The sequence below is a fragment of the Mustelus asterias genome, chromosome 10 (assembly GCF_964213995.1).
Source record: "Mustelus asterias chromosome 10, sMusAst1.hap1.1, whole genome shotgun sequence".
In the NCBI taxonomy this organism is placed as follows: domain Eukaryota; kingdom Metazoa; phylum Chordata; class Chondrichthyes; order Carcharhiniformes; family Triakidae; genus Mustelus; species Mustelus asterias.
The window spans coordinates 81,630,111-81,656,704 of record NC_135810.1 but is presented as its reverse complement, the minus strand read 5'-3'; the positions used below and the strand labels follow the sequence as shown (position 1 = coordinate 81,656,704).

At 43.9% G+C, this 26,594-nt stretch overlaps 1 protein-coding gene across 9 annotated transcripts in view; it reads right to left on the bottom strand.

Moving 5' to 3' along the window:
- Window positions 1-26,594, bottom strand: part of LOC144500057 (glutamate receptor 4) — a 284,546-nt gene that overhangs the window by 245,947 nt on the left and 12,005 nt on the right. For all 9 annotated transcript variants that reach the window (XM_078222823.1, XM_078222824.1, XM_078222828.1 and 6 more), the window contains exon 3: window positions 2,208-2,447. In XM_078222823.1, the coding sequence (XP_078078949.1) occupies window positions 2,208-2,447 (240 nt within the window). The remainder of the gene's footprint in view (window positions 1-2,207; window positions 2,448-26,594) is intronic.

The following is a 26,594-nucleotide window of genomic DNA, read 5'->3' as shown; positions in this document are numbered from 1 at the left end:
AAAATCACTGATCAGATTCAATATATTTCCCCTACCCTGCAAAAGAAGTGATGCCACTTAAGTGCTAGTGACTCAGGGAGCATATGGAAATTCTTTTGTTAACCATGTAATTTGCATGTTTTACACAGGCACTTGATTAATTCAATGCAAACATGGACATTATGCAGCTTTTGGTTAAACCGATGTTAAATTGCCCTTTCGTACTGCAGCCAGATACATTCCCATTCACACTGAAACTGCATGGCATTGCAGAGAACCATGAAATCAATTACAGTAACTCAAGATTCAATGTCTAATCTGGTGCATTAGAAACCAGCACAAACAGTTGGAGGGATCAATGATTATTCTGATGTCAAAACCAATGGAGTTGATGCTACATTGCACGTAGGGCAGGAATTAAACTACCAATAGCTCTTAACACAATTGTAAACATCATATTTGCTAAATAGTTTCAGTCAGGGTATTATAAATACCAGGAAATAAAAGGCATATTATTGCTATCAGTTTCTTTTAGTGGATGGCTTTTCTTCCCTCTGGAAGAATTTGCATGCCAATTTCAGGACAATTTCCTATACTCACCTAATGTCTTTGTTTGTTTTGAAAAAAAGCATTTTCTCCAAAACCATTTCTCTTGACTACATGGAAATAATAATATTAGTTTATTGAGAGGAAAAGGAAAGATAAAAAGAATTGCAATTATGGTCTATATGAGTGTTGTCACGAAGCTTACAATGAAAATGTTGTCTATTTTCATCCCAACAGTAAGAAGTCTCACAACACCAGGAACATCATCTCAATAGGCAGATTCAAGGCCAGCAGGTGGCACTGTCATCCTGCAATTTACATCAGGATCTCGATATGGATTAATTGTTGAACTGACTGTCACACAAAGCCAAAACCAGGCCCTTCACAAGAACTGCAAACTGGACAAATATCATCAGTCGTTTTGGGGCTAAGAAACTCTCATAATCAGAGCACCTTGAACAATTTCCATAAAACTAAGCAAACAATTCGTGCTACGTTTTGTAAAAGAAAAGTGCAGGCAATAATGAAATAAATTCAAAAGAAGACGACTTAAAGAGGATGCATGTACAAACGCTTAACTTTCCTGATTCCCCCTCTGCACAGAAAAGAGTGCCTTACTGCTCTTGATAAGTTAAATGTCCTCCTTCACTCTGCAGTTAGATTTGTGACTGGGGCCCCATTTCACATCCATCAATCACTGAAACCTGTACTCTCTGATTAACTGGCTCTTATTGTACACAAGGTGCCAACTCCACTGGCTTCTGTTAATTTATCGCACCTTGCTAGGGAAAACACCTGCCTGTTTGAAAAGTTTGTTACATTTCACTATTTCTTCTTATAATCTGAGGTCATGTGACTGAATCAGATTGGTTGCTCTAAGAGTGAGCAAAGTCTTCGGTGATAATTAATTTCAGCTTGTGGCTCCCAGTGAGTGGAATGAGGTACAACTTCAGCTAACTAATTTTATTAGCATGGATGCCTTTCGCTGAAGGGGTTATGCTCTGTTGACTGATATGTATATTTGTTAACCTGTCAATTCCCTTTCACTGCTAATTTGTATTTTATTGTTTTGAGTGTTTAAATAAATTGTATTGTGTAATTTCTGTGGCTGCGGCACTAGCCACTTGGTCAGGTCGTTACTGTCAATGAGAATCTCAATTGACTAAATAAAGGTTAAATAAATAGACTCTGCAATTTGATGATCAGAAGAGCTCAGTCACCTATGAATTGGCAATATCTAAAAATGTAACCAGGCGCCAACCTGTTTGGCACTGTTTTATGATGTAAAGATGTTAATTATCTGTATTCCTTAATTATCAATGATTTTTTCTATGAACAGCAAAGCAAATTTCAATTTCAAGTCTTGAAGCCGCCTTAACCCCCCCCAATCCTGCCCAGTCTGCCACGCTCGGCAGCAACCTCATGGTCATTCAAAGTGTTTTCTTCAAGTGACACTTTAATTGTAACAAGTGTACAGATCAAAACCTGGATCCAATAGAAAATTGTTGATAGCATTGACAAAAAGAACTCTCAACACATTTAATAGTGTAGAAGTTAACGCCCATATACTTCAAAATGTTCTACATCCTGAGTGACTGAAGCATTAGCTGAATGTTTCAAAGATTGCCAGGTTCAAAGTCAAATGGAAATAAATTTTCAGGAACTCTGAAGGTCAAACTCACCTCTGTCAGTGTCATACAGGAAGACAAATTTAGTCCACTCATAGTGGTCAAGCAGGCTGAGCAATGCCCCTCTCAAAGATGGCCGCAGCTGGAGAACAAACTGACTCTCCCCTTCCGTCGGGAAGCTCGGTGTGATCAAGGATATGTGCAGCGCTCCGCAGAAGGATGTCAGCGTATGCACAGACCTCTTGTCATACATGCCAAAGATGGCAAACACTCCCCTGGAATACTGAGAACAGACTGGAAGAGAAAAATAAAACAAAATCATTATTGTAATCATATTTATTCGCATCAGCATTTTGTAAGTACTATTTAGCCGAAAATTTACACACCCTTTAATTAATCTACTGATGAAATAGCAAAAACTGAAGTCATTTGCATCTCCCTGTTCTGAACACAATATTACTTACAATTGGTCTACACATGCCTAATGAATATAACATTAATAAAGCTAATAACACGTAGCTTGTTCTTCCATTGAGTAATTTATAAAAAAGTAAGAATAAGGGATATTTTGCAATGAAACCCAATCATCATTTTAAGGTTTGTCACGATACTGAGGACCAATATTTCGGGGTTGTATATTTTATTCTCAAACTTATGTACAGGACCTTGGTGAGACCACATTTGGAATATTGTGTGCAGTTCTGGTCACCTCACTATAGGAAGGATGTGGAAGCGCTGGAAAGAGTGCAGAGGAGATTTGCCAGGATGCTGCCTGGTTTGGAGGGTAGGTCTTATGAGGAAAGCTTGAGGGAGCTAGGGCTGTTCTCTCTGGAGCGGAGGAGGCTGAGGGGAGACTTAATAGAGGTTTATAAAATGATGAAGGGGATAGATAGAGTGAACGTTCAAAGACTATTTCCTCGGGTGGATGGAGCTATTACAAGGGGGCATAACTATAGGGTTCGTGGTGGGAGATATAGGAAGGATATCAGAGGTAGGTTCTTTACGCAGAGAGTGGTTGGGGTGTGGAATGGACTGCCTGCAGTGATAGTGGAGTCAGACACTTTAGGAACATTTAAGCGGTTATTGGATAGGCACATGGAGCACACCAGGATGATAGAGAGTGGGATAGCTTGATCTTGGTTTCAGATAAAGCTCGGAATAACATCGTGGGCCGAAGGGCCTGTTCTGTGCTGTACTGTTCTATGTTCTATTATGACAAAGGAATGTCAAATATTAATTGTGTTTCATACAGGTTGCTCTTCTCTCCCTGTCTGAAGCTGAAGACTTTGCTGGAGTTCAGTCCCTTGGGTGGCACAGCAGCCCAACAACATCAAACCCAAGCGTGGAATGGTATCTCAACAGGGTTATTTGATCACATAGGTAATTGGGGCCAATGTTATTCTTATTCAATGACTATACATGTTGACTTTTTATCAATGATCATTGGATAATAGGCAGAAGTGGGAACTCCTTTTTATTTTCCCTCGCTGCAACATGGACTTTGAGCATTGCCACCTCATTTGAAATTTGCTAACTCAGCAAATGTCAAAGATCCAAGTTGGAGCTGTCCTCACCTGTGTGGCCTATTGGCGCATTGAACAATGCGATACTAGTTCACGTAACCTATCTAACATACCTTTAAATATCTTTAGGTCAGAATTCACTGACATCCTATCTTTGTTGGTATTTAGACTGCATGCTGTTGACTGATATTACACAGGCTTTTCCAGACAGATTTTTATATAGTTACAACTCTGCTTTTGATTACAGTATCAAGTCTAACCTTTAGTGTAAACTCCAGACTGCAGCCAAGAAGCACAGGATTAACAGCAACACAATTTATTTATTGTGAAATGAGGGAAGAAACTTAATGTGGACATCATCAGCTTTAAACAGGTGAGTCATCTCCTATTTTAATAAATCCAAGGTCGGATTTCAGGCGGTGCTGAAAGTATTGTGTAAAGGAAGGAGATGGGTGAAAATAGCAGGTGTTATCCATAGAGTGCATTTTCTGAATCGATTTTGTTCTTATACACTTGCAGTCTTTAAAAAAAAATCCTTTCCCATTATTGGTTAGTTAATGATTAATATGATGGTTTGTAATTCTTTAGCTAATGAAAAGGTGGAAGCATCTTGGAGGTGTTTTCTATTGTTTTCACTGATTGTTCAAACATTTTCCAGCCCCGCTTGCCCCAAAACCGGAAAATTCCGCCTGAGGTCAATGGACCTTTGCATGTCCGCCCCTCTGCCCACTACGGTTCCCGTGGCGGGCGGGATGGGAAAATTCCACCCTCAGTAATTTTGCAAAACATGGCGCAGGCACCTTCACATCCATTAAAGCCAGTCCCACTATCGAGAAGAATATTTGTGTTTGTTTTGTTCTCATAGGGGCATTAATTTTGGGCACCTTTATTAGCTTTATTGTGAGTATCAAGCATTCCCTGAGCAGCTTTGACGCAAGCAACTGCAGGGGCTAGTTCCTTTTAATGCAATTTGGACTATGTGCACTAGGATAGAATTGGGTGGTAGCAGATCGATAGCCTGCTTTACCACTGTTCAATAGGAATAACATTTGGGACAGATGATAATGAGTGGCCAATATACCGTCACTCATTTTATACCACTGCCCAAAGTCCTATTTCTTCCAACAACTTGTCTTTGAGTCCAGCCTCACAAACTGATCCTTGTGTAACAGTTTTTAGTTCTTATGTCAATTATCCATGTGGCCTCATTAAGTGAGACACCAACTTAACACCAATAAGAAGCAGTTTTGTACATCTACCGGAAACTGTTCATATTCAAATCATGGTGGAACCTAATGATCATCATACAGAAGATTTTCATCCCATCAGTTACACAAGATTTATTCAAATACTGCAATCACCCAGTTCCCCCATCCACAGAAAATTTTAATCATAGAACGACAGAATCTTTACAGTGCAGAGGGAGGCCATTTGGCTCCTCGAACCTGCACCGATAACAATTCCACCTGGCACCTATCCCTATAACCCCATGTATTTACCCTGCTAATCCCCCTGACATTAAGGGACAACTTAGCATGGTCAATCCACCTAACCTGCACATCTTTGACGTGTGGGAGGAAACCGAAGCACCCCAAGGAAACCCACGCAGACATGGGGAGAATGTGTAAACTCCACACAGATAATCACCCAAGGTTGGAATTGAACCCGGATCCCTGGCACTGTGAGACAGCAGTGCTAACTACTGTGCCACCGTGCCACCCATATATGGACGCACAATGCATGCCCAGAAGCGATTTGACATTGGATCCATATAGATGGATCTGAAATTTGCCATTACGCTTCATCCTATCAGCCAGATTGTTTACCTGGAAGCTTGCAGATTGCAATTAAAAAAAAACTAATTGCTAAATTCTCAGCAAGCTTGCTGTAACATTACTGGTCTGCAACATTCAGATCTCGATCTCAACCTGACAAATGTGTAGTTTAGTTCTCTGGTCACCACTGTGTATTTTAATAGAGAGTAAAGAGGCCAATCGAAGTGGACACTGATCAGCTCGAAGTAAAGATAAACACCAGCCTTCAAACACGCAGCCAGTAAACATCCTGAGCAGGAACATTCATCGCATTTCACATTGCTGTTTGCATTTCTCCTGGCTTCACACCGGCATCTCTGACGCAGAACAAGGAAAGGTCCTCAGGCCAACTCAAACCATGCCTCAGTTGTGGATTTTACAGATGGTCCCAGATCTCGTTTTCAAGGTCTGCCAATACTCTAACTTACCGGGGTTTGTCTGGAGGCCTAATTATAACGTTTCTTATCATTATTTTATCTATAAAAGTGCAAAATTTCCCATTTTGTATCCTGACACCACATTCAATTAGGCATTTATTTAGTCGATTATAAATGAGGCAATTAGTGACCTCTTGACAAAATAGTGTGCACACTTCACATCAAACAACTGCCTATAAAATATTCAGCCATTCACTCATTACTGAAAACATCCCATAGCCTGATCTAAAAGGGCGACCACCCGCTTTCTGCCTCTTTACAATTCCAATTTATTTCTGTTGTTTTTCTAATGAATTAAAAACATAAAAATACAATTACTGATGTGTTTCAAAAGCTTCAGGTATCTTGATTTTATTACACCCAAAGCCCACCTGATCAAATAACAACAAAATTATGCAGACAGGCCATAAAAACGGGTGCACCTAAGCATTCTGAGGCTAATCCGTGACACACAAGTTGTGATCCTAACCTCAAAATTAATTCGGAGCCAAAAACAGGCCAACCAGAGGTCTATATGGTGGAATGGGCTGGGTGTGTGTGTGTGTGTGTGTGTGGGTGGGGGGACGGGGGTAAGGGGGGGATGTTGAGGGGGGGGTGGGTGGTGGTGGTGAAGCAATTGGATGTCCGATGCCACTTAAAGGCAGACCAACACCTCTTAACTGTCGCTATAATAAGGACAATACATTCCTGAAAGTCTAAAAAGCTGCAAGGCCTCCAGGGTAGGCACTCAGCTCCTCCTATGAAGCACCGTCACATGCTGTCAGCTTCCCCCACTGGACAGAACATTCTCCAGGAAACACAGAAGACAATGGGGAATTGTGCAGCATGCAATGGGAGCACAAAGTTCAATGATCTCGCCAGAGATGTCAAGGTAAGAATGTTGCCCTTCACTTCAACTATTCTCTTATTACAGCTGCCTGATTTGCAACCTCGCAACTCACAGCGCTCCCTTCCCCTGCTTTCGTCATACTGCTACAATCATGGCACTGCACTATAATCCACCTCCTTCTCCTCCTGCTCACTTACCCTGCACCTCCAGCTCTCAGTGCTATTAGAATCCCCACTTTCCTCTCACCAGATCAAACGCAAGCTCTGCTACACAGGACTCGGATGCTGACTGTGAGGGCCCACACTGCTGCCACTTCACCAGTACCCTTGATACTGCCAAATAGTGAGCTGGATCAACTTGATCTGGCCCACACTGAGATGTGGGCCGATGCTGAGGCTGGCAGATTCAAAGCTTGCCTCCATTCGCTGCTGCATCAGCCAGTTCTGTAAATTACTGTTAGGTATCCCATTATCCCCCACCTGTCATTCAAATAGGTTAGCCATCTGTTGCGCCAGATGATATCTGTTCAGCCTGCTTCAAAGGTTTCAATGCAGTCAGCTCTCCAGCCTTTGTTTATATCGTTGTGAGATTGAATCCCGTTATGAATGCTTTGCTGAGCTCCAAGCCCCACTAATTAATTCAAGTCTGTAGGTCTTCTTTACAAGGCTGTGAAGGGCGTTGTGTACTTTGTTTGATTGACAGTTTATGAACAGCTGATGAGATTATGTAACTTTGAAGTGGTTTACAATACCTGTTTGTTTATTTTGACAGTTTTCTGAGCGCTTAATAGGATTAAACCATTTTCAAAGGAGAATTTGCATGGATATTTGTTTATTTTGACAGTTCCATGATAATTTCAAAGATGTCCTCATGTTATTATAGGGCTTCTGAGTTCTATCCATCATGCTTCAAAAGCTCAACAGATCTCTGGACTTTAAATTAGTGTAAAGCTGAAAGCACAGTATCCAGATGATGTATTAAGGTTAGATTCTCAATACTGCTCAATGTAGAAGAAGATTTTATCAAGTGGAAAAAGTGCTCTAATGCATCTGAACTCTATCACAATGTTGTTCAATTTAATGGTCATTTTCTTTGTACAGGTCCTGTGATCAATCATTGCATTGTAAACATGTTTAACTTATCATACAACATTTAATTGTGAGAGTTGAAGTTGACAAAACCCTTAAACTTAAATGTCAAAAGTTTCCTGACTCCACAACAGACTTCCCCAAAGGTTCATAATTCCTCTGATGTGTCCTAAACCATGTCTCCTAACAAGATAGAACTGGTTCCATGGAGATAATGGGGAGTGTCGAAAATGGAGTCAGGAAGAGCGGGAAGGCGGAATGAGGGCTTGCTAGCTGCACCTTATCTCAGGACCATAGGAGTCCCACATGATTGGAGTGGAGGGGGGAGTCCTGGAATTTGGACACCCGCCTCCAATTTTTAAAATCCATCCCATCTCCATTCTCGGATAGACAGAGGCATAAAACTCTGGGCCAGGCAATCCAACACTAGTACCAAACTGATCCCATAACTCTCAAAGTCAGCACTAGAATGGATAAAATAGCTCAAAGGTAGTTTGACTGTATGGAGGTGTTGAACATTTTATATAATGCTCTTTCTGGCCCTCCCTAACAGTTCATGCCATGATTTGCTGGGCAAGTTTTCATGTCGAGAGTTGAGTGCTGGGGGAGACAAATTTCACAAAGGGTCCGACAGCAGACACTTATGTTAAATATTACAGTGAGGGATCCTGAATAATTTCAGTGCATGCCCTGGACACTTCTAAAACAGGCAGCTTCAATATAGAGTTATAGAGTCCTGACAGTGCAGAACGAGGCCATTCGGCCCATAGAGCCTGCACTGACAACAATCCCACCCAGACTCTATCCCATAACCCCATATATTTACCCTGTTAATCCCCCTGACAATAAGGGGCAATTTAGCATGGCCAATCAACCTAACTCGCACATCTTTGGTGTATGGGAGGAAACCGGAGCACCCAGAGGAAACCCACGCAGACACGGGGAGAATGTGCAATGTCCACGCAGGCAGTCACTTAAGGCTGGAATCGAACCCAGGTCCCTGATGCTGTGAGGCAACAGTGCTTGCCACTGTGCCACCATGCCGCCCACGGTGGCAGATACCACATTTTTGACAGGGAATGGACATGCACACATCGCTTGTCATAGTAAACCCTTAGTCACTGCTAAAAGAAACACATTCAATATGATCCAAAGCCTCAGTCCTTCATTTCATAGGTGAATACAACATTACTGTGACAAATAACTGGAGATTCTTTCTGGTTCAAACACCACCCCACCTTGAGAGGTTTTATCCTGTCCCATCAGCCTGCCATTCATCTGTTCGAGAAGTTAAACTACCGACGCTTCTGTCAACTCTGAAATGTTTTATTCATACACTTCTCAGCAAATGATAGATTGTAAAACCTTTTTTTTTGCTGTGTCTAATGAGACCTTCACGTTCATTATTCATATCTGACCTTTAGTGAAAAGAAAACTGGAAGTGGAATCAGCGGCATGTTTCATGAACATTTTCTCAAACAACATCAGTGGAAAACTGTTACTATCTTCGATTTCAAATATTTCACATGATACTGCAGGACGAACAATGAAACTAAATCTTGCCTCCTGAGTAATCTGTTCATTCTATGAATAAAGCAGCATCATTTCAGGTGAATGTAGCAACAAATTAAAATGTTATATGTTGATTTTGCCAAGAACACTGGTGGCCACCAAAGCATTGTGCAGAATTAGAGCAGGTGGTAATGGATTGTTCATTTACGAATATTCACTTTGGGCCTCTGGCTTCCAGACACTTTTACAGATGCACCATAGAAAGCATTCTTTCCAGATGTATCACAGCTTGGTCTGGCTCCTGCTCTGTCCAAGACCGCAAGAAACTACAAAGGGTCGTGAATGAAGCCCAGTCCATCATGCAAACCAGCCTCCCACCCGTTGACACTGTCTACACTTCCCACTGCCTCGGAAAAGTAGCCAGCATAATCAAGGACCCCATGCATCCCGGATATACTCTCTCTTCCGCCTCCTTCCATCGGGGAAAAGATACAAAACTCTGAGGTCAGGTACCCACCAACTCAAAAACAACATCAACTCTGCTGTCAACAGACTTTTGATTGGACCTACCTCGCATTAAGTTGATCTTTCTCTACACCCTAGCTATGACTGTAACACCACATTCTGCACTCTCTCCTTTCCTTCCCTATGTACGGTATGCTTTTTCTGTAGAATCATAGAATCCCTACAGTGCAGAAGGAGGCCATTTGGCCCATCAAGTCCACACTGACCACAATCCCGCCCAGGTCCCACCTCCGCAACCCCACACATTTACCCTGCTGATCCACTGACACTAGGGTCAATTTCACATGGCCAATCAACCCAACCCGCACATCTTTGGACTATGGGAGGAAACCGGAGCACCCGGAGGAAGCCCACGCAGACACAGGGAGAATGTGCAAGCTCCACACAGACAGTGACCCAAGCCAGGAATCGAACCCGGGACCCTGGCGCTGTGAAGCAGCAGTGCTAACCACTGTGCCACCATGCCATATAGCGCAAAATAAATAATAATTTTCACTGCACACTAATACATGTGACAATAATAAATCAACTCAAAAATCAAAAGACCTTTGTCGTGGAAACGGTGTCCTGTCACCGGAGCTGACCAAAGTATCTCTCTGGTCTCCTTTGATTTCAAGCAGACTTGCAAACTCAATACCGCCGGCCAAAGCTGGACATTGGAGTGACTGATATTTGAAAAATGCTGTGAAGCAGCTCAGATCCAATCGCAGGGTGGTTACTCCCTGCATTTGCTGCTGATAGGCTCATCAGATCATAAGGTATAGGAGCAGAATTAGGCCATTCGGCCCATCGAGCCTGCTCCGCCATTCGATGATGGCTGATCAGTTTCTCACCCCCATTCTCCCGTCTTTTCCCCGTAACCTTACCAATCAAGAACATGTCTATCTCTGTCTTAAATACACTCAATGACCTGGCCTCCTGAGGCGATGAATTCCACAGATTCCCCACCCTCTGGCTGAAGAAATTTCTCCTCATCTCCATCCTAAAGGTGAGGCAGAGAGTGGCAGTGTGGGTGAGACAGGGAGTGGCAGTGTGGGTGAGACAGGGAGTGGCAGTGTGGGTGAGACAGGGAGTGGCAGTTTGGGTGAGACAGGGAGTGGCAGTGTGGGTGAGACAGGGAGTGGCAGTGTGGGTGAGACAGGGAGTGGCAGTGTGGGTGAGGCAGGGAGTGGCAGTGTGGGTGAGGCAGGGAGTGGCAGTGTGGGTGAGACAGGGAGTGGCAGTGTGGGTGAGACAGGGAGTGGCAGTGTGGGTGAGACAGGGAGTGGCAGTGTGGGTGAGACAGGGAGTGGCAGTGTGGGTGAGGCAGGGAGTGGCAGTGTGGGTGAGGCAGGGAGTGGCAGTGTGGGTGAGGCAGGGAGTGGCAGTGTGGGTGAGGCAGGGAGTGGCAGTGTGGGTGAGGCAGGGAGTGGCAGTGTGGGTGAGGCAGGGAGTGGCAGTGTAAACATAAGAACATAAGAACTAGGAGCAGGAGTAGGCCATCTGGCCCCTCGAGCCAGCTCTGCCATTCAATAAGGGAATTCCACAGGTTCACAACCCTTTGGGTGAAGAAGTTCCTCCTCACCTCAGTTCTAAATCTGCTCCCTCTTATTTTGAGGCCATGCCCCCCTAGTTCGAGTTTCACCTGCCAGTGGAAACAGCTTCCCTGCTTCTATCTTGTCTATTCCCTTCATAATCTTATATGTTTCTATAAGATTCCCCCTCATTCTTATGAATTCCAATGTGTATAGTCCCTGTCTACTCAGGCTGTGATGTGGAGATGCCGGCGTTGGACTGGGGTAAACACAGTAAGAAGTCTCACAACACCAGGTTAAAGTCCAACAGGTTTATTTGGTAGCAAATACCATAAGCTTTCGGAGCGCTGCTCCTTCGTCAGATGGAGTGGAAATGCGCTCTCAAACAGTGCACAGAGCTCCGGAGCCTTCAACATGTCATTGATGAAGACGAACATCTCGCCAAGGCCATCCCCACACCCCCACTTCTTGCCTTCAAACAACCACGCAACCTCAAACAGACCATTGTCCGCAGCAAACTACCCAGCCTTCAGGAGAACAGTGACCACGACACCACACAACTCTGCCACAGCAACCTCTGCAAGACGTGCCGGATCATCGACACGGATGCCATCATCTCACGTGAGAACACCATCTACCAGGTACACGGTACCGACTCTTGCAACTCGGCCAACATTGTCTACCTGATACGCTGCAGGAAAGGATGTCCCGAGGCATGGTACATTGGGGAAACCATGCAGATGCTACGACAATGGATGAATGAACACCGCTCGACAATAACTAGGCAAGACTGTTCTCTTCCTGTGGGGGAGCACTTCAGCAGTCACGGGCATTCAGCCTTGGATCTTCAGGTAAGCATTCTCCAAGGCGGCCTTCACGACACACAACAGTGCAGAGTCGCTGAGCAGAAACTGATAGCCAAGTTCCGCACACATGAGGACGGCCTAAACCGGGATGTTGGGTTTATGTCACACTATCAGTAACCCCACAGCTTGCCTCCTGGACTTGCAGAATCTCACTCGCTGTTCTGTCTGGAGACAATACACATCTCTTTAACCTGTGTTTAATGCTCCCTCCACCCATTCTAATCAGTATTCTGTAACTTGATTTTGTGTCTCTGTGCACTGTTTGAGAGCACATTTCCACTCCATCTGACAAAGGAGCAGCGCTCCGAAAGCTTATGGTATTTGCTACCAAATAAACCTGTTGGACTTTAACCTGGTGTTGTGAGACTTCTTACTGTACTCAGTCTGTGCCACAGTGTGGGGATGATGTGGAGATGCCGGCGTTGGACTGGGGTAAACACAGTAAGAAGCCTCACAACACCAGGTTAAAGTCCAACAGGTTTATTTGGTAGCAACAGCCACTAGCTTTCGGAGCACTGTCCCTTCATCAGGTAAGTGGGGCACAGGGGAGGCAGCTGGAACAATGGGATCCATTGGCATCTGTGTAAGTGACTGACTGGAGACTGTGTGAAAGAGTATGTGGGGAAGGGGGAAAGATAGTGTGAGGGGTAGGAGAGTGAGAGTGTGAGGGGGTGGGGTAGGGAGAGTGTAAGGGGGTGGGGGGAGAGCAAAGGTGTGAGGGGGTAGGGGAGAGATATGTTAGGGGGTAAGGGAGTTAGAGTGCGGGGGTCTGTGATGATAGAGTGAGAGAATGGGGAAGAGACACTGTGAGCAAATCTGGGGAGAGAGTGTGACGGGGTCGGGTGGGAGTGTGAGGGGGTGGGGAAGGGAGAGTGTGAGGAGGTGTGGGGAGAGCGAGGGTGTGAGGAAGTGGTGAAAGAGTGTGGGGTGGAAACAGACAGTGTGCGGATGGGAGAGGGTGTGAGTTGGTGGAAGGGAGTGCACAGAGGTTGGGGGGAATGGAGAGAGCGAGTAATTCACATTAATTCCTTGGCTGTGATGGCCTTTGGATGTGAGACGGGGTACATAGTTTGTATTCCCTGCTGGTAGCTTAACATGGCATTTATAGGATAAAAGCAGGCCATTTGGCCTACCCCATCCATGTTAATGTTTAAGTTCCACACAACCTTCCTCCCACCCTACTTGTACACACAATCAGGGTAACCTTCAGCTTTTATCTTCCTCACCTGTTTATCAACTTTCAATAGAGTGGTTACAGCACAGAAGGAGGCCATTCAGCACATTGTCTTTGTGTCAGTTCTCTACAACAGCAACTCAGCTGGTCTCACTCCTTGACCTTTTCTCTGTCGCCCAGTAAAATCTCCTCTTCAGATAATTATCCAGTTCCCGTTTGAAAACCACAATTGAATCTGTCTCCACCACACGCTCAGGAACGCATTCCAGATCCAAACCACTGGTATAAAGAAATTTTTCCCCATGTAATCTCTGGTTCGTTTGTTCATCACTTTAGGGTTCTGGACCTTCTGTGATGGGAACAGTTTCCCCCCATTTAGGCTCTCCAGGCCCCTCATGATTTTGAACACATCTAACAAATCTCTCAACCTTCTCTGCTGCAAGGAGAACAGTCCCAGCTTCGCCAATCTGTTCACACACTGAAGTCTCTCATTCTCAGATTGATTCTTCTAAATCGTTTCTGCACCCTTTATAAAACCTTTACATCCTTCCTGTTCAGCTGAACCAGTATTTTATGAAGATTCATAACTTAGTTGCTCCCCATGTCTGGTGTCTTGTATTCTGAGCTTCTAAATGTAAAATGGGAGATTCCAATTTATTAAGCGCTTTCTCAAACTGCCCTGCCTCCTTCAATGATTAATTTACATATACACCCTATCCTCCTGCATTTCCTTTAGAATTGTACCCTTTATTTCATGTCACCTCTCCTCATTCTCTGACCAAAATGTATCATTTCACACTTCTCTACATTAAATTTCATTTGCCACATGTCTGTCCATTCTACAAGCTGTCTATATCCTCTTGAAGTCTATCATTACCCTCCTCACCATTTACAATACTTCCAAGTCTTGCATCACCTTCAAATTTTGAAATTATGCCCTGTACACTCAGGTCTAAGTTATCAATATAAGTCAAGAAAAGCAGTGATCCCTCTATATACCATCCCCCAGTGAGAAGTAAGTAAAGTCTTCTGTAATTCATGTTTTTAACATGATTGAATTAAATAACTAAACTGTTGTATAATAAGCGATGCTAAAGACTAATATTTCAAAATACCACATGGTTCGCAATAAAATGCCTACTGGTCCTTGTGTTTTTCACGTAAAAAGCATACTGATGTTTCGGGACTAAAATGATTCATCCACAGGAAAAGAATGTAATAGTAGATTTAGAAATGATATGGCCAATACATTTGCACCTCAAACTTTCCCAGTGCGCCCCTTGGCCTCCTGCAGTGTTCCAGTGAAGCTCAACACAAGCTGGACGAGCGACATTTCATCGTTCACTTAGGCACTTTGCAGTCTTTTGGACTCAACAGTGAGTTCAACAATTTCAGCTCATAACCTCTGCCCTGATGTTGATTCCTTTATCTTTGCTAGTTTTGATTTTACTCTTTTTGCTTTTCTCTTGGTTTAGTTTTTGAATGAACACTTTTCATCATTTTGTCATTCACAACTCCTCTAGACACAACTTTTGCTTCTTTACTTTCCCATTACCATCCCCTTTTTGTCTTGATCCATCAATCCTTTTGTTATTTATTCTCTGATGCACTATCAATTACAACGCGGAGACTTCTGAGAGTGAGAGAAAACTAATAGGCTTTTATTCACTGAGAACAGGAGCACACCCTTGTAGCTGACCTGGTCTGAACTGAGGCAAGGAGGAGGGACCATCACCTTTATACCCCACTCTGGGTGGAAAGGGAGGGGTCCTGGGTGGAAAGGGAGGGGTCCCAGGTGGAAAGGGAGGAGTCTCGGGCCAGGTGCAGCATGGGTGTGTCCAGGTACATACTTGTAGTAACAGTGGTTCACCACATTCTCTCATGCCTTCTATCCTATCACAGGCCTTCCCACATGTCCTTGTCCCGTTTCACTTGCTTAAAAACTTTTACATCTCTAACTATTCCAGTTCTGATGAAAGGTCATCGATCTGAAACATTAATACTGTTTCTCTCCATAGATGCTGCCTAACCTACTGAGTGTTTCTAACAGTTTCTGTTCTTTCAATACAGCATTATGCAACCCTATCCTTGACCCTAATAGAATATAAACCTGTAGATTTACTAGTTTTAGTGCGCATTCATGTGAACACAGATCGGTTGTGACTAGTTGCATCGTTTTATTCACTTCAAAGCAACTACACAGTGTAAAGAATGTCTGATTCCCAAAATTTGACTTATTAGTACACTGACAGCATGGCTGAATCTTAAGATTACACTAAATCCAAGAATACATTGAACTATTTAAAGTTTATTCATTAGTATCACAAGTAGGCTTACATTAACACTGCAATGAAGTTACTGTGAAAATCCCCTAGTCGCCACACTTTGGCGCCTGTTCGGGGACACTGAAGGAGAATTTTAGCATGGCCAATGCACCTATCCAGCACACCGTTCGGACTGTGGAAGGAAACTGGGGCATCTGGAGGAAACCAGACATGGAGAGAATGTGCAAATTCCACACAGGCAGTTACCCAATCCGGGAATCGAACTCGGGTCCCTGGCGCTGTGAGGCAGCAGTGCTAACCACGTGCCATTTTGCCAAGTAAAAACAGCTGTTCTTTGATATAATATTCAATACAATTTCATTTTCCTTAAATTTTTTATTGATGTAAGTAAATATTACATCCTCAAGAGATTCGACCCTGTAATTGTATGGTGTATGCCAAGAGGAAAGGGAAGAATGGTGCACTGCACTCCAGAAAAAACATATTACAGCTCTAGAGGGAGAGGACACCTTGGAAGAATTATGCAACAAGACACTGTGGGTAGAGCTCAGAAACAGGAAGGGGGCAGTCACTATGATGGGGGTGTACTACAGGCCTCCCAACAGCCCACGGGAAGTTAAAGAAAGGACATGTAAGCAGATTCTGCACAGATGTAGGAATAATAGGGTTGTTGTAGTGGGAGACTTTGATTTTCCTCATATTGACTGGAAATCCCTTAGAGTAGGGTTCCAGATGGTGAGGAATTCGTTAAGTGTGTCCAGGAAGGTTTTTTGGAACAAAATGTAGATAGTCCGACTAGAGAGGGAGCTATACTGGACCTGGTACTAGAGAATGAGCTCAGCCAGGTCATCAAAGTTGCAGTGGGGGAACATATGACGAACAGTGACCACAATTCCATAAGTTTTCAGATACTCATGGAAAAGGACAAGTGTTATAAGTTAAGGTGCTAAATTGGGGGAAGGCTAACTACAACCGGATTAGGCAGGATTTGGAGGCTGTTGTTTGGGAGAGACTGTTTGAGGGTAAACCCACATCCGGCATGTGGGAGTCTTTTAAGGAGCAGCTGATCAGAGGGCAGGCCCATGTGCCTGTGAAAAGGAAGGACAGGGAAGTCAGGATTCGGGAACCATGAATGACCAGGGAAATTGCGAGTCTAGTCAAAAAGAAAAAGGATGCATACATAAGGTCTAGGCAACTAAAAACAGATGAAGCACTTGAAGAATACAGGGAAAGTAGAAAAGAACTCAAACAGGAAGTTAGGAGGGCAAAAAGGGGGTCACAAAATGTCCTTGGCAGGCAGGATTAAGGAGAATCCCAAGGCATTCTATAACATATATTAGGAACAAGAGGGTAGCTGTAGAAGAGTTGGTCCACTCAAGGACAAAGGATGAAAATTATGTGTAGAACCTAGAGAGAGGTGATGGCCTAGTGGTATTATCGCTTGACTATTAATCCAGAAACTCAGCTAATGTTCTGGGGACCTGGGTTCGAATCCCACCACGCCAGATGATGGAATTCAAATTCAATAATTCGAATTTGAGGAGAAATCCACAGACGTTCAATTGGATGGCATCTGCCACTTGGGTTCTGAGTGGGCTTTGGCTGACCAGAGTTAGCCTGTTGAGCATCAGGGACTGTGTGTTTATTAAGAAGATGATAGCATAGGATTTATTTGGGGCGGCACGGTAGCACAGTGGTTAGCACTGCTGCTTCACAGCTCCAGGGTCCTGGGTTCGATTCCCGGCTTGGGTCACTGTCTGTGTGGAGTTTGCACATTCTCCTCGTGTCTGCGTGGGTTTCCTCCGGGTGCTCCGGTTTCCTCCCACAGTCCAAAGATGTGCGGGTTAGGTTGATTGGCCAGGTTAAAAATTGCCCCTTAGAGTCCTGGGATATGTAGGTTAGAGGGATTAGCGGGTAAAATATGTGGGGGTAGGGCCTGGGTGGGATTGTGGTCGGTGCAGACTCGATGGGCCGAATGGCCTCCTTCTGCACTGTAGGGTTTCTATGATATTTCTATGATATTCTAAGGAAGTGGGTGAGATCTTTAATGAGTACTTTGCATCAGTACTCACAAAGGGGGGACAAGTTGCTTGATGGTGTCTCGGAGGGGTATGTAAACCCTCTGGAGCAAGTTATCATCATAGAAATCATAGAAACCCTACAGTGCAGAAGGAGGCCCTTTGGCCCATTGAGTCTGCACCGACCACAATCCCACCCCACATATTTACCCGCTAATACCTCTAACCTACGCATCCCAGGACTCTAAGGGGCAATTTTTAACCTGGCCAATCAACCTAACCCGCACATCTTTGGACTGTGGGAGGAAACCGGAGCACCCGGAGGAAACCCACGCAGACACGAGGAGAATGTGCAAACTCCACACAGACAGTGACCCGAGCTGGGAATCGAACCCGGGACCCTGGAGCTGTGAAGCAGCAGTGCTAACCACTGTGCTACCGTGCCGCCCGTTATCTTTACAAGGGAGGAAGTGTTAGGTGTATTAAAAAGCATTAAAGTAGACAAATCCCCAGGACCAGATGGCATTTATCCCAGATTACTCAGGCAGATGAGAGAGGAAATTGCTGGGCCTCTAACAGAAATCTTTGTTTCCTCGTTGGCCACAGGTGAGGTCCCAGAGGATTCTGGTCGCCACATTATCAGAAGGATGCGATTGCACAGGAGGGGGTGCAGAGGAGATTCACCAGAATGCTGCCTGGGATGGAAAATTGAAGTTATGAAGAGAGGTTGCGTAGGCTTGGATTGTTTTCATTGGAACAGAGAAGACTTAGCGGCTTAGAGGTGTACAAGATTATGAGAGACATGAACAGAATGGATGAGGAGGAGTTATTCCCCTTAGTTGAAGGGTCAGTCACAAGGGGACATAGTTCAAAATGAGGGGCTGGAGGTTTAGGGGGTATTTGAGGAAAACCCTTTTTACCCAGAAGGTGGTGATGGTCTGGAATGCGCTGCCTGGGAGGGTGGTAGAGGCGGTTGCCTCACATCCTTTAAAAAGTCTCTGGATAAACACTTGGCACATCATAACATTCAGGGCTATGGGCCAAGTCCTGGAGATGGGATTAGGTGGGAGTTCAGGTGTTTGTAACGTGTCGCTGTGGACTTGATGGGCCGAAGGGCCTCTTCTGCGCTGTATGATTCTATGAGGAGGTGAGGTGGTGACAAAAATGATTGATGAGGGAAGGGTCGTGAAGGTTGTCTGCATGGACCTTAGTAAAGCATTTGACAACGTCCCTCACGGCAAGCTGGTGCAAAAGGTTAAATCACACGGGATCAAGGGTGAACTAGCTAGATGGATTCAGAACTGGCTTGGCCATAAGAGACAGAGTGTAGCGGTGGAAGGGGGTTTTTCTTAATGGGGGTCTGTAACTACTGGTGTTCCGCAGGGATCAGTGCTGGGTCCTCTGTTGTTTGTAATGTATATAAATGACTTGGAAAAAAACATAGCTGGTCTGATGAGCAAGTTGGCAGATGATACTAAGATTGAAGGAGTTGTGGATAATGATGAAGATTGTCAGAGAATACAGCAGGATATAGATAGGCTGCAAACTTGGACAGAGAAATGGCAGATGGAATTGAATCTGGACAAATGCGAGGTGATGCATTTTGGTAGATCCAATTCAGGTGGGAGCTATAAAATAAATGGCAGAACGATCAGGAGCATAAACACACAGAGAGGTCTGGGAGTACAATTCCACATATCTTTAAAAGTGGCAGCATAAAGGTGGTGAAGAAAACATATGGCATGCTTGCCTTCATCGGCCGGGGCATCGAGTATAAAAGTTGGCAAATTATGTTACAGTTATATAAAATGTTGGTTAGGCCACATTTGGAATATTGTGTCCAATTCTGGTCGCCACACTACCAAAGGTGGAGGCTTTGGAGGGAGTACAGAAAAAGTTTACCAGGATGTTGCCTGGTATGGAGGGTATTGGCAATGAGGCGAAATTGAATAAACTGGGATTGTTCTCCCTGGAAAGACAAAGGCTGAGGAGCGACCTGATAGAAGTTTATAAAATTATGAGAGGTATAGATAAGGTGAACAGTTGGAAGCTTTTTCCCAGGGCAGAAAAGGGGTCACAAGTTCAAGGAAAGGTTCAATAGAGATGTACGGGGCAAGGTTTTTACACAGAGGGTGGTGGGGGCCTGGAATGCACTGCCAAGTGAGATGGTTGAGGCATAAGACCATAAAACATAGGAGCAGAATTAGGCCATTGCCTTATGGTCTTATGAGGCAGACACGTTAGTGACATTTAAGACTTATCTGGATAGACACATGAACAGGTGGGAAATAGAGGGATGCAGGCGGTTGACCTAGACAGGACAATGTGATCGGCGCAGGCTTGGTGGGCCAAAGGGCCTGTTCCTGTGCTGTACTGTTCTTTGTTCTATTTGTAGACTTAAGACTTGCTTCCAGTGCAGTTTGCCATTGCCTGTTTTGTCCATAATATAATCAACATTGATTCTTTTGAAACATGATTTAATTGAATATTAAATGGTTGAGTGACCTGATACATTACATTTATGAACTGGAGAAACCTTGTATTGCGATAGATGTCTCCAAGCAAGTTTAAAATGATGAACTTTGTGGTAGGATTTGATTATGGCTTGTTTTCAGGTACAGAATGTGCACCCTAGCCAGGAGGCTTGAGGCCAGCCTGCCATTGGGTCTCATTTCAATAATTTATGTGAGTGGCCAGGCATTGTTGTGCCTTCGAACGCAACTTATCCACTTCAGCAGGAGGAATCTTGAGCCACCTGCTTCACATCACAAGATGGACGATGGAAAGAGGGACACAATCAAGAGCCAGCGGCAGTCTTCAGGAGCGCTACCGGACCAGGAGGAACACACTCGTTCAAGGCAGCCCAATTTGGAAAAAGCATTTTAAAACAGGTGTTAGCCTGCACAAAACAAAATAGGCAAGAGGAAGCCCAACATCTGTTTGAAGGAGCTGCCAGGGAAGCCGTAAAAAAACTTGACAAATTTAGCAGGAGCCTAATTCATGCAGAGACCTGGAATGCAAGCTATCCCAATGCTAACTTTGCCATTATTGTGCACACTTTATTCCTTTACATGAAAACAAAGCAGGTGACATGCATCAAACGTAAACCAGTTAACAGCAGCAGAATGACATTATTACAGAGTTTAGAATAATATCTGCGCATATATGAGACAAACATGGAGCAAGTGTAGAATGCTTGAGGGAGGAAGGGAGCGTGGAGAGAAAACTGACCTTGGAAATGTAACCATCATCTGGGTTTCCCTCAGATTATGTCTGGGTCTATTGTAGATTAATCAATAGAGATTGATTCTATTATTACTGGAAAAACACTTCATTATTGTTGCATCGTGTGTCTATACAAGGCTGGTAGAAGGGGAACACAATGAATCTTGATCTTGAAATTCCTTTGTGCCAATATTGCATATGACTTCAAAATCATGATTTGGGTCCTAACCCAATAAAGAAAATTAGACTCTGATCCGTTTTGCAAGTGATTGAGATCCTTCCATCAGTGAGAAGTGATGGGAATGCAACTTGAGAACTTTGGTGCAGCCAGATGAGGTCACCTTCCATGCTTCCTTTGATGGCTAACCAAGATGATCTGGAAAGGCAAAGTGTGCCACAAGCACCGCACATGAAACTGTCCCTTGCCAGTGGCGCGGGGATGATCTCTTCTGATGCCTTGTTTATAAGCTGCTGTCTGCATTGAAACTTCCAAAACTACATGTCACTGTGGCTGCAAATTCCTGCCAGCAGCCAAAGCTGCAATTTGCATCGACACATAATAGATACAGAAGTTATAGAATCTCTTCAGTGTGGAAGGAGGCCATTTGGCTCATCGAGCCTGCACCACCAACAATCCCATCCAGGTCCTATCCCCGTAACCTCATATATCTACCCGGATAATCCCCCTGACACTAAGGGTCAATTTAGCATGGCCAATCCACCTAAACTGCACATCTTTGGAGTGTGGAAGGAAACTGGAGCACCCGGAGGAAATCCACGCAGACATGGGGAGATGCACAGACAGTCACCCGAGGCTGGAATTGAATCCGAGTCCCTGGTAGTGTAAGGCAGTAGCACTAACTACTGTGCCACTGTGCCACCCAAAGTTGTGACATATGTATAGAAACAGGTATATAGACACACACTCACAGGCACACTCCCACAGTCAAACATACATGCGCTCGTACCCACACAATCACATACAACATAGCATACAGTATCGTATACCAGTTCCAATAAGCTAACCTGTAAGTGAATTAGTCTGGAGTCGGAATTGATCTCAATGACCTGATGATAGAATGTAGTTATGTAGTGATCTAAGTTAACACTTGTCTATTTTCTAGTGTTTGAGTAATGTTAACATTCAAACACACAAGGTGGTCTGTTGATTTATTTTAATTCGTGGATTTTGAAATAAACCATTCCTTTGATCCAAGATTTATGATTCATGTGTTCACCAATTGGACACAGAAGTCCAATATGGGTCACTCGGAGTGAAGAGACCACTTCTACCTCATTCAGTTTGATAACAGTTCATTGCTATTACCAGATTTTAGAATATCTAAGTTCTGAAAGGTTATACTTGCTTCATTTTCTAATTTTAAAGAGTCAGTAAGCCAGAGTATAACATGGCAATCCTGGGTTTCTCCTCGTATGTTATTTTAACTGTCAAATTAACAAATGGGGAAAAGTGTAGGCACACTGCTTTATCCTCCCATCTATTTTATTCACTGCAAGTAGCGAGTGAGGGAAAACATTCCTCTTTATCTTTTTTGAGAGCGCAGCTGATCTCTCTAAGTACGCTTGTGTCTGGACATTACTGATATGTCCTGGGAACTGAAATTACAAAACATAATAGCAACACTTCAAAGTTACTTCCCCATTCATAAATTCTTCAGCCAAACATGAGTATACTAATAATCTATATTCTGATATTCCCAATTCTATTACGAGTTGGCTGCGATTATAAATTATGAATCAAACTTGAAAGGGAGCAACTATTTCCTCAGCCTTTGTGGTTAAACAGTGTAGACTTCACAATCACATGCAATGCCACGCAATCCTCCCCACCTCCCCTGAGCACATTCCCCTTTAGGCAGTGATCTCAATCACAACGTGGGATTAGTTCGAATTTCCTGTGCCGACATCCTGAAATACCGGCTGATTTCAACAGCCGAAGAGTGAAGTGCAGGCAATTTGCTTGGAAAGGTGTTGGGCCTCGCAATTACATTTTCTCTCTTGAAAGGGCAAAAAAAAACCTCATACGTTGTTTTGAAAATACTTGCTTGTTAGTGGAGCGGATGTGTGGATATTTTATATTCACCGAGGTGAACCTTTTAACCTCAATTCCTTATATCAGCTCCCAAAAGTGGAATGCAGTGCTGCATGCGTGCAATCGCTAGATTTCCCATTATCGATCGCTGTTACCAAAAAGCAAATACCTTTCGAATGAATCCCATTAGGAGTGTGAATTCAGCAGCTAATCTTCATCCACAGAGTGGTTTTGCTATTTACATTTTCGGACACTAGTACTGTTTTCTCCTTTAAAGTCACCTCTGTGTCCTGATACATTGTGGACACAAGCTGCAATCATGATGTGTCCGAATGCTCCAATTAAAGGCAGAGTGAGATTAAGTGACTGCAGGGTGGTATTGTTCTGAAACAAAAACAGAAAATGCTGGAAAATCTCAGCAGGTCTGGCAGCATCTGTGGGGAGAGAACCGAGCCAACGTTTGGAGTCTGGGTGACCCTTCGTCAGAGCTGAGAGCGAAGAGAATCAGTGAAGATTTATATTATGGGGTGGGGTGGGTAAAATAGGGCAAAGGGAATGTATTCCTCAGGTAGTCCTTTCGCAATCTGCACCTCTGTTCATAGAATCATAGAAACGCTACAGTGCAGAAAGAGGCCATTGGGCCCATTGAGTCTGCAGCAACCACAATCCCACCCAGGCCCTACCCCCATATCCCTACATATTTACCTGCTAGCCCCTCCTACCTACGCATCTCAGGACACTAAGGGGCAATTTTAGCATGGTGAATCAACCTAACCCGCACATCTTTGGACTGTGGGAGGAAACCGGAGCACCCGGAGGAAACCCACGCACTCACGAGGAGAATGTGCAAACTCCACGCAGACAGTGACCCAAGCCGGGAATCAAACCCAAGTCCCTGGAGCTGTGAAGCAGCAGTGCTGACCACTGTGCTACTGTGCCGCCCTTCTGCCATTCATGCATTTTGATCACTCAATGGACACTTTTTAGCACCTTCTCAGCCTTCTGTATCCTCATTTACATTCCCTTTGTCCCATTTCACTCCCCCCCCCCCCCCCCCCCCACCCCAGTCTCATAGTATAAATCTCTGCTGATTCTCTTTGCTCTCAACTCTGACGAAGGATCACCCAGACTCCAAATGTCGGCTCTATTCTCTCCCCACAGATGCTGTCAGACCTGCTGAGATTTTCCAGTGTTTTCTGTTTCAGATTCCAGCATCCGCAGTATTTTGCTTTTATAGACTTGTTCTGACTTGTGGCTGCACCTTTCTCCTGGAACTGCCAAGGTTTTGGAAACTAAGATAAAAATTGAAAGCTTCAAAATTTCATGTAGAACACAAAAAAATATAACTGGATACAATTTCACATTATAGATGTGGAGTTCTGCTATCTACAACAGTCCTCCCTGAAGAAAGCTACGTGACAGCTCAATGAACCGAAAGGTGAAAAAAGCATCCAACAGTGGATAGCAGCACTGAAGGATTTTAACCTAACTTACATTCAGATACTCTGATTGTTCAGCATAACATTTTAGGTCTCAAATTTCAAATATGTCTCCAACACTTTCTTGGTGTCTGACATTCTTTTGAAGAGGTACGATTCCCATTCAAATGGCATGCCCTATGGTACCTCAGTCTGACCTCAAATGTTTAAGGTAGATTCCCATCAAAACACGATCCACATTATGTAGTTACAGCCATTAGCTCCACAGGACAATATTCTGATTACTTCTCACATAATTCTCCATTTCTGCAGCATGTTTGCGCCAGCGAAGAGTCATCTTATATAACAACACATTATTTTGGAGGCAATTTTGACTGGCTTTTAAACTGCATGCTTGTGGTGATTGTCCCTTTAAGGGGAACACAGCAGAAGAGGGTCACCTGGCTTGAGGGAACAATTGGGACAAAAGTGGGTAATCACCCCAGGGGGTGGAGCCCTCACTTGGGCAGGAGTCAGGGAGATGGCATGTAAAAGACATTCCATCTGAGGTAGTTGGGTGGGCTGTTCTAGGACAGCCGGGCATTGGGGGCTGTTAGACTCTGCACAGTTTTTCCTATTTAGTACATTTTTTTGTGTTTCTGAGAAGTCTGTGAGCGTGCATCATTACCTGGCAATGAGGGTAAAATAGATTATTGATGTCACTGCCTGCGGCCCAACACCTGTGAATATCCTGTTTTATTCAAAGAAATCCTCACCCAAATGCCCGTCCTTGGGTGAACAGACCCTTTTGAGATTTTGAGATGTTGCCAGACCCTGAGGGATAGATGCTGAGCAAACCTGAAATTGTCGGTGAAGTCAGAAGTTTAGAAATGTATAGAAAGAAGTGAGAGAAAATAACCCTTAGAAGCAGGAGCTGTAGCTTTGAGTTTAAGGAAAATAGAACTTGGGTTGAGAAAAAAAAACAAAGAGCTGCTTCAAAGTATTTTTTTTAAAAGAGAAGAGAACTCAGAAAGCAGTGTTTTAAGTGAAGAAGAAGAATTGCCCCAGGGAGCTCATAGCCAGAAAAGCTAATATTCAAATTGAAAAAGAAGGAATTTGGATAAAAGGCAAAGAGTTGCTGCAGTTAAACAAGTTCAAAAGCTAAAAAGAAATGGGCTGGCACGAGGAAGCAGCGTTGCAGCTTTAAGAGTAAGAAAAATAGAAACAGCCCAAGCAAGACACTGCATTGATACATTTGTTGAATAATACACCAGCAAAGGCAAGCCAACTGTATCTCAGCAACGATAGCCTGTGTGGGGGGAAAGTGATTACAACACAGGCTTAAAGTGGTAATACATTTAGAGAGCTAGTACTTTTAATGTGGTAATAAAGAGGTAAAATTGCTATAGTCCCACAGCTCATCTTCCCTTTGAGGGGTGAATTGACTGGTGGTGGTTTAACCAGAAGTCACCACACCACAGGCAAGGAAAGCCTTCATAAACAAACTCAGCTGGTACAGGAATTGAACCCACGCTGTTGGAGCCACTTAGCATCACTAACCAGCTATACAGCCAACTGAGCTAAGCTCAATGTGACAATGCAATGTACTTAAAGCAGAAACTACAAAAAAGATGAAACGGCAATGGACAGGAAAGTTGGAGAAGGCCTCAAGGAAGACTTTAGAGGAGGCAATGAAGACCTCAAGAAAGAGGGCACCGAAAGACCCCGGAAGGAGTGCACCATAAGACCCCAGAAGGACCCTGAATTAGGGTACTGAAAGACCAAGAAGGAGGGAACAAAAGACCCCAGAAGGGCAACAAAAGGCACAAAATGACCACATGGAGGACAACAAGAAAATTGCAGAATGGAAACAAGTCAACACTTCATTGTAGACAGACCTGACCAACATGTGAAGCCAAAAAGGGTTTAGCTGAAGTTACGACAAGTAGAAATGAAGATTCCATTTGGGAAATGTAGCTGTCCAGTAAGAATATGATTGATTTCCTTTGGAAGAAATACAGAAATTGAAGACTTCGCAAGACAGTAGGAGCTATTGAACAAAAAGAGTATCAGCAAAAATAATTGAAGTTGTAGAGAGGATATAAAAACAACAGGATGAAATGACTGACAGTAAACTTGAAAACAAATTCAGAAAATCAA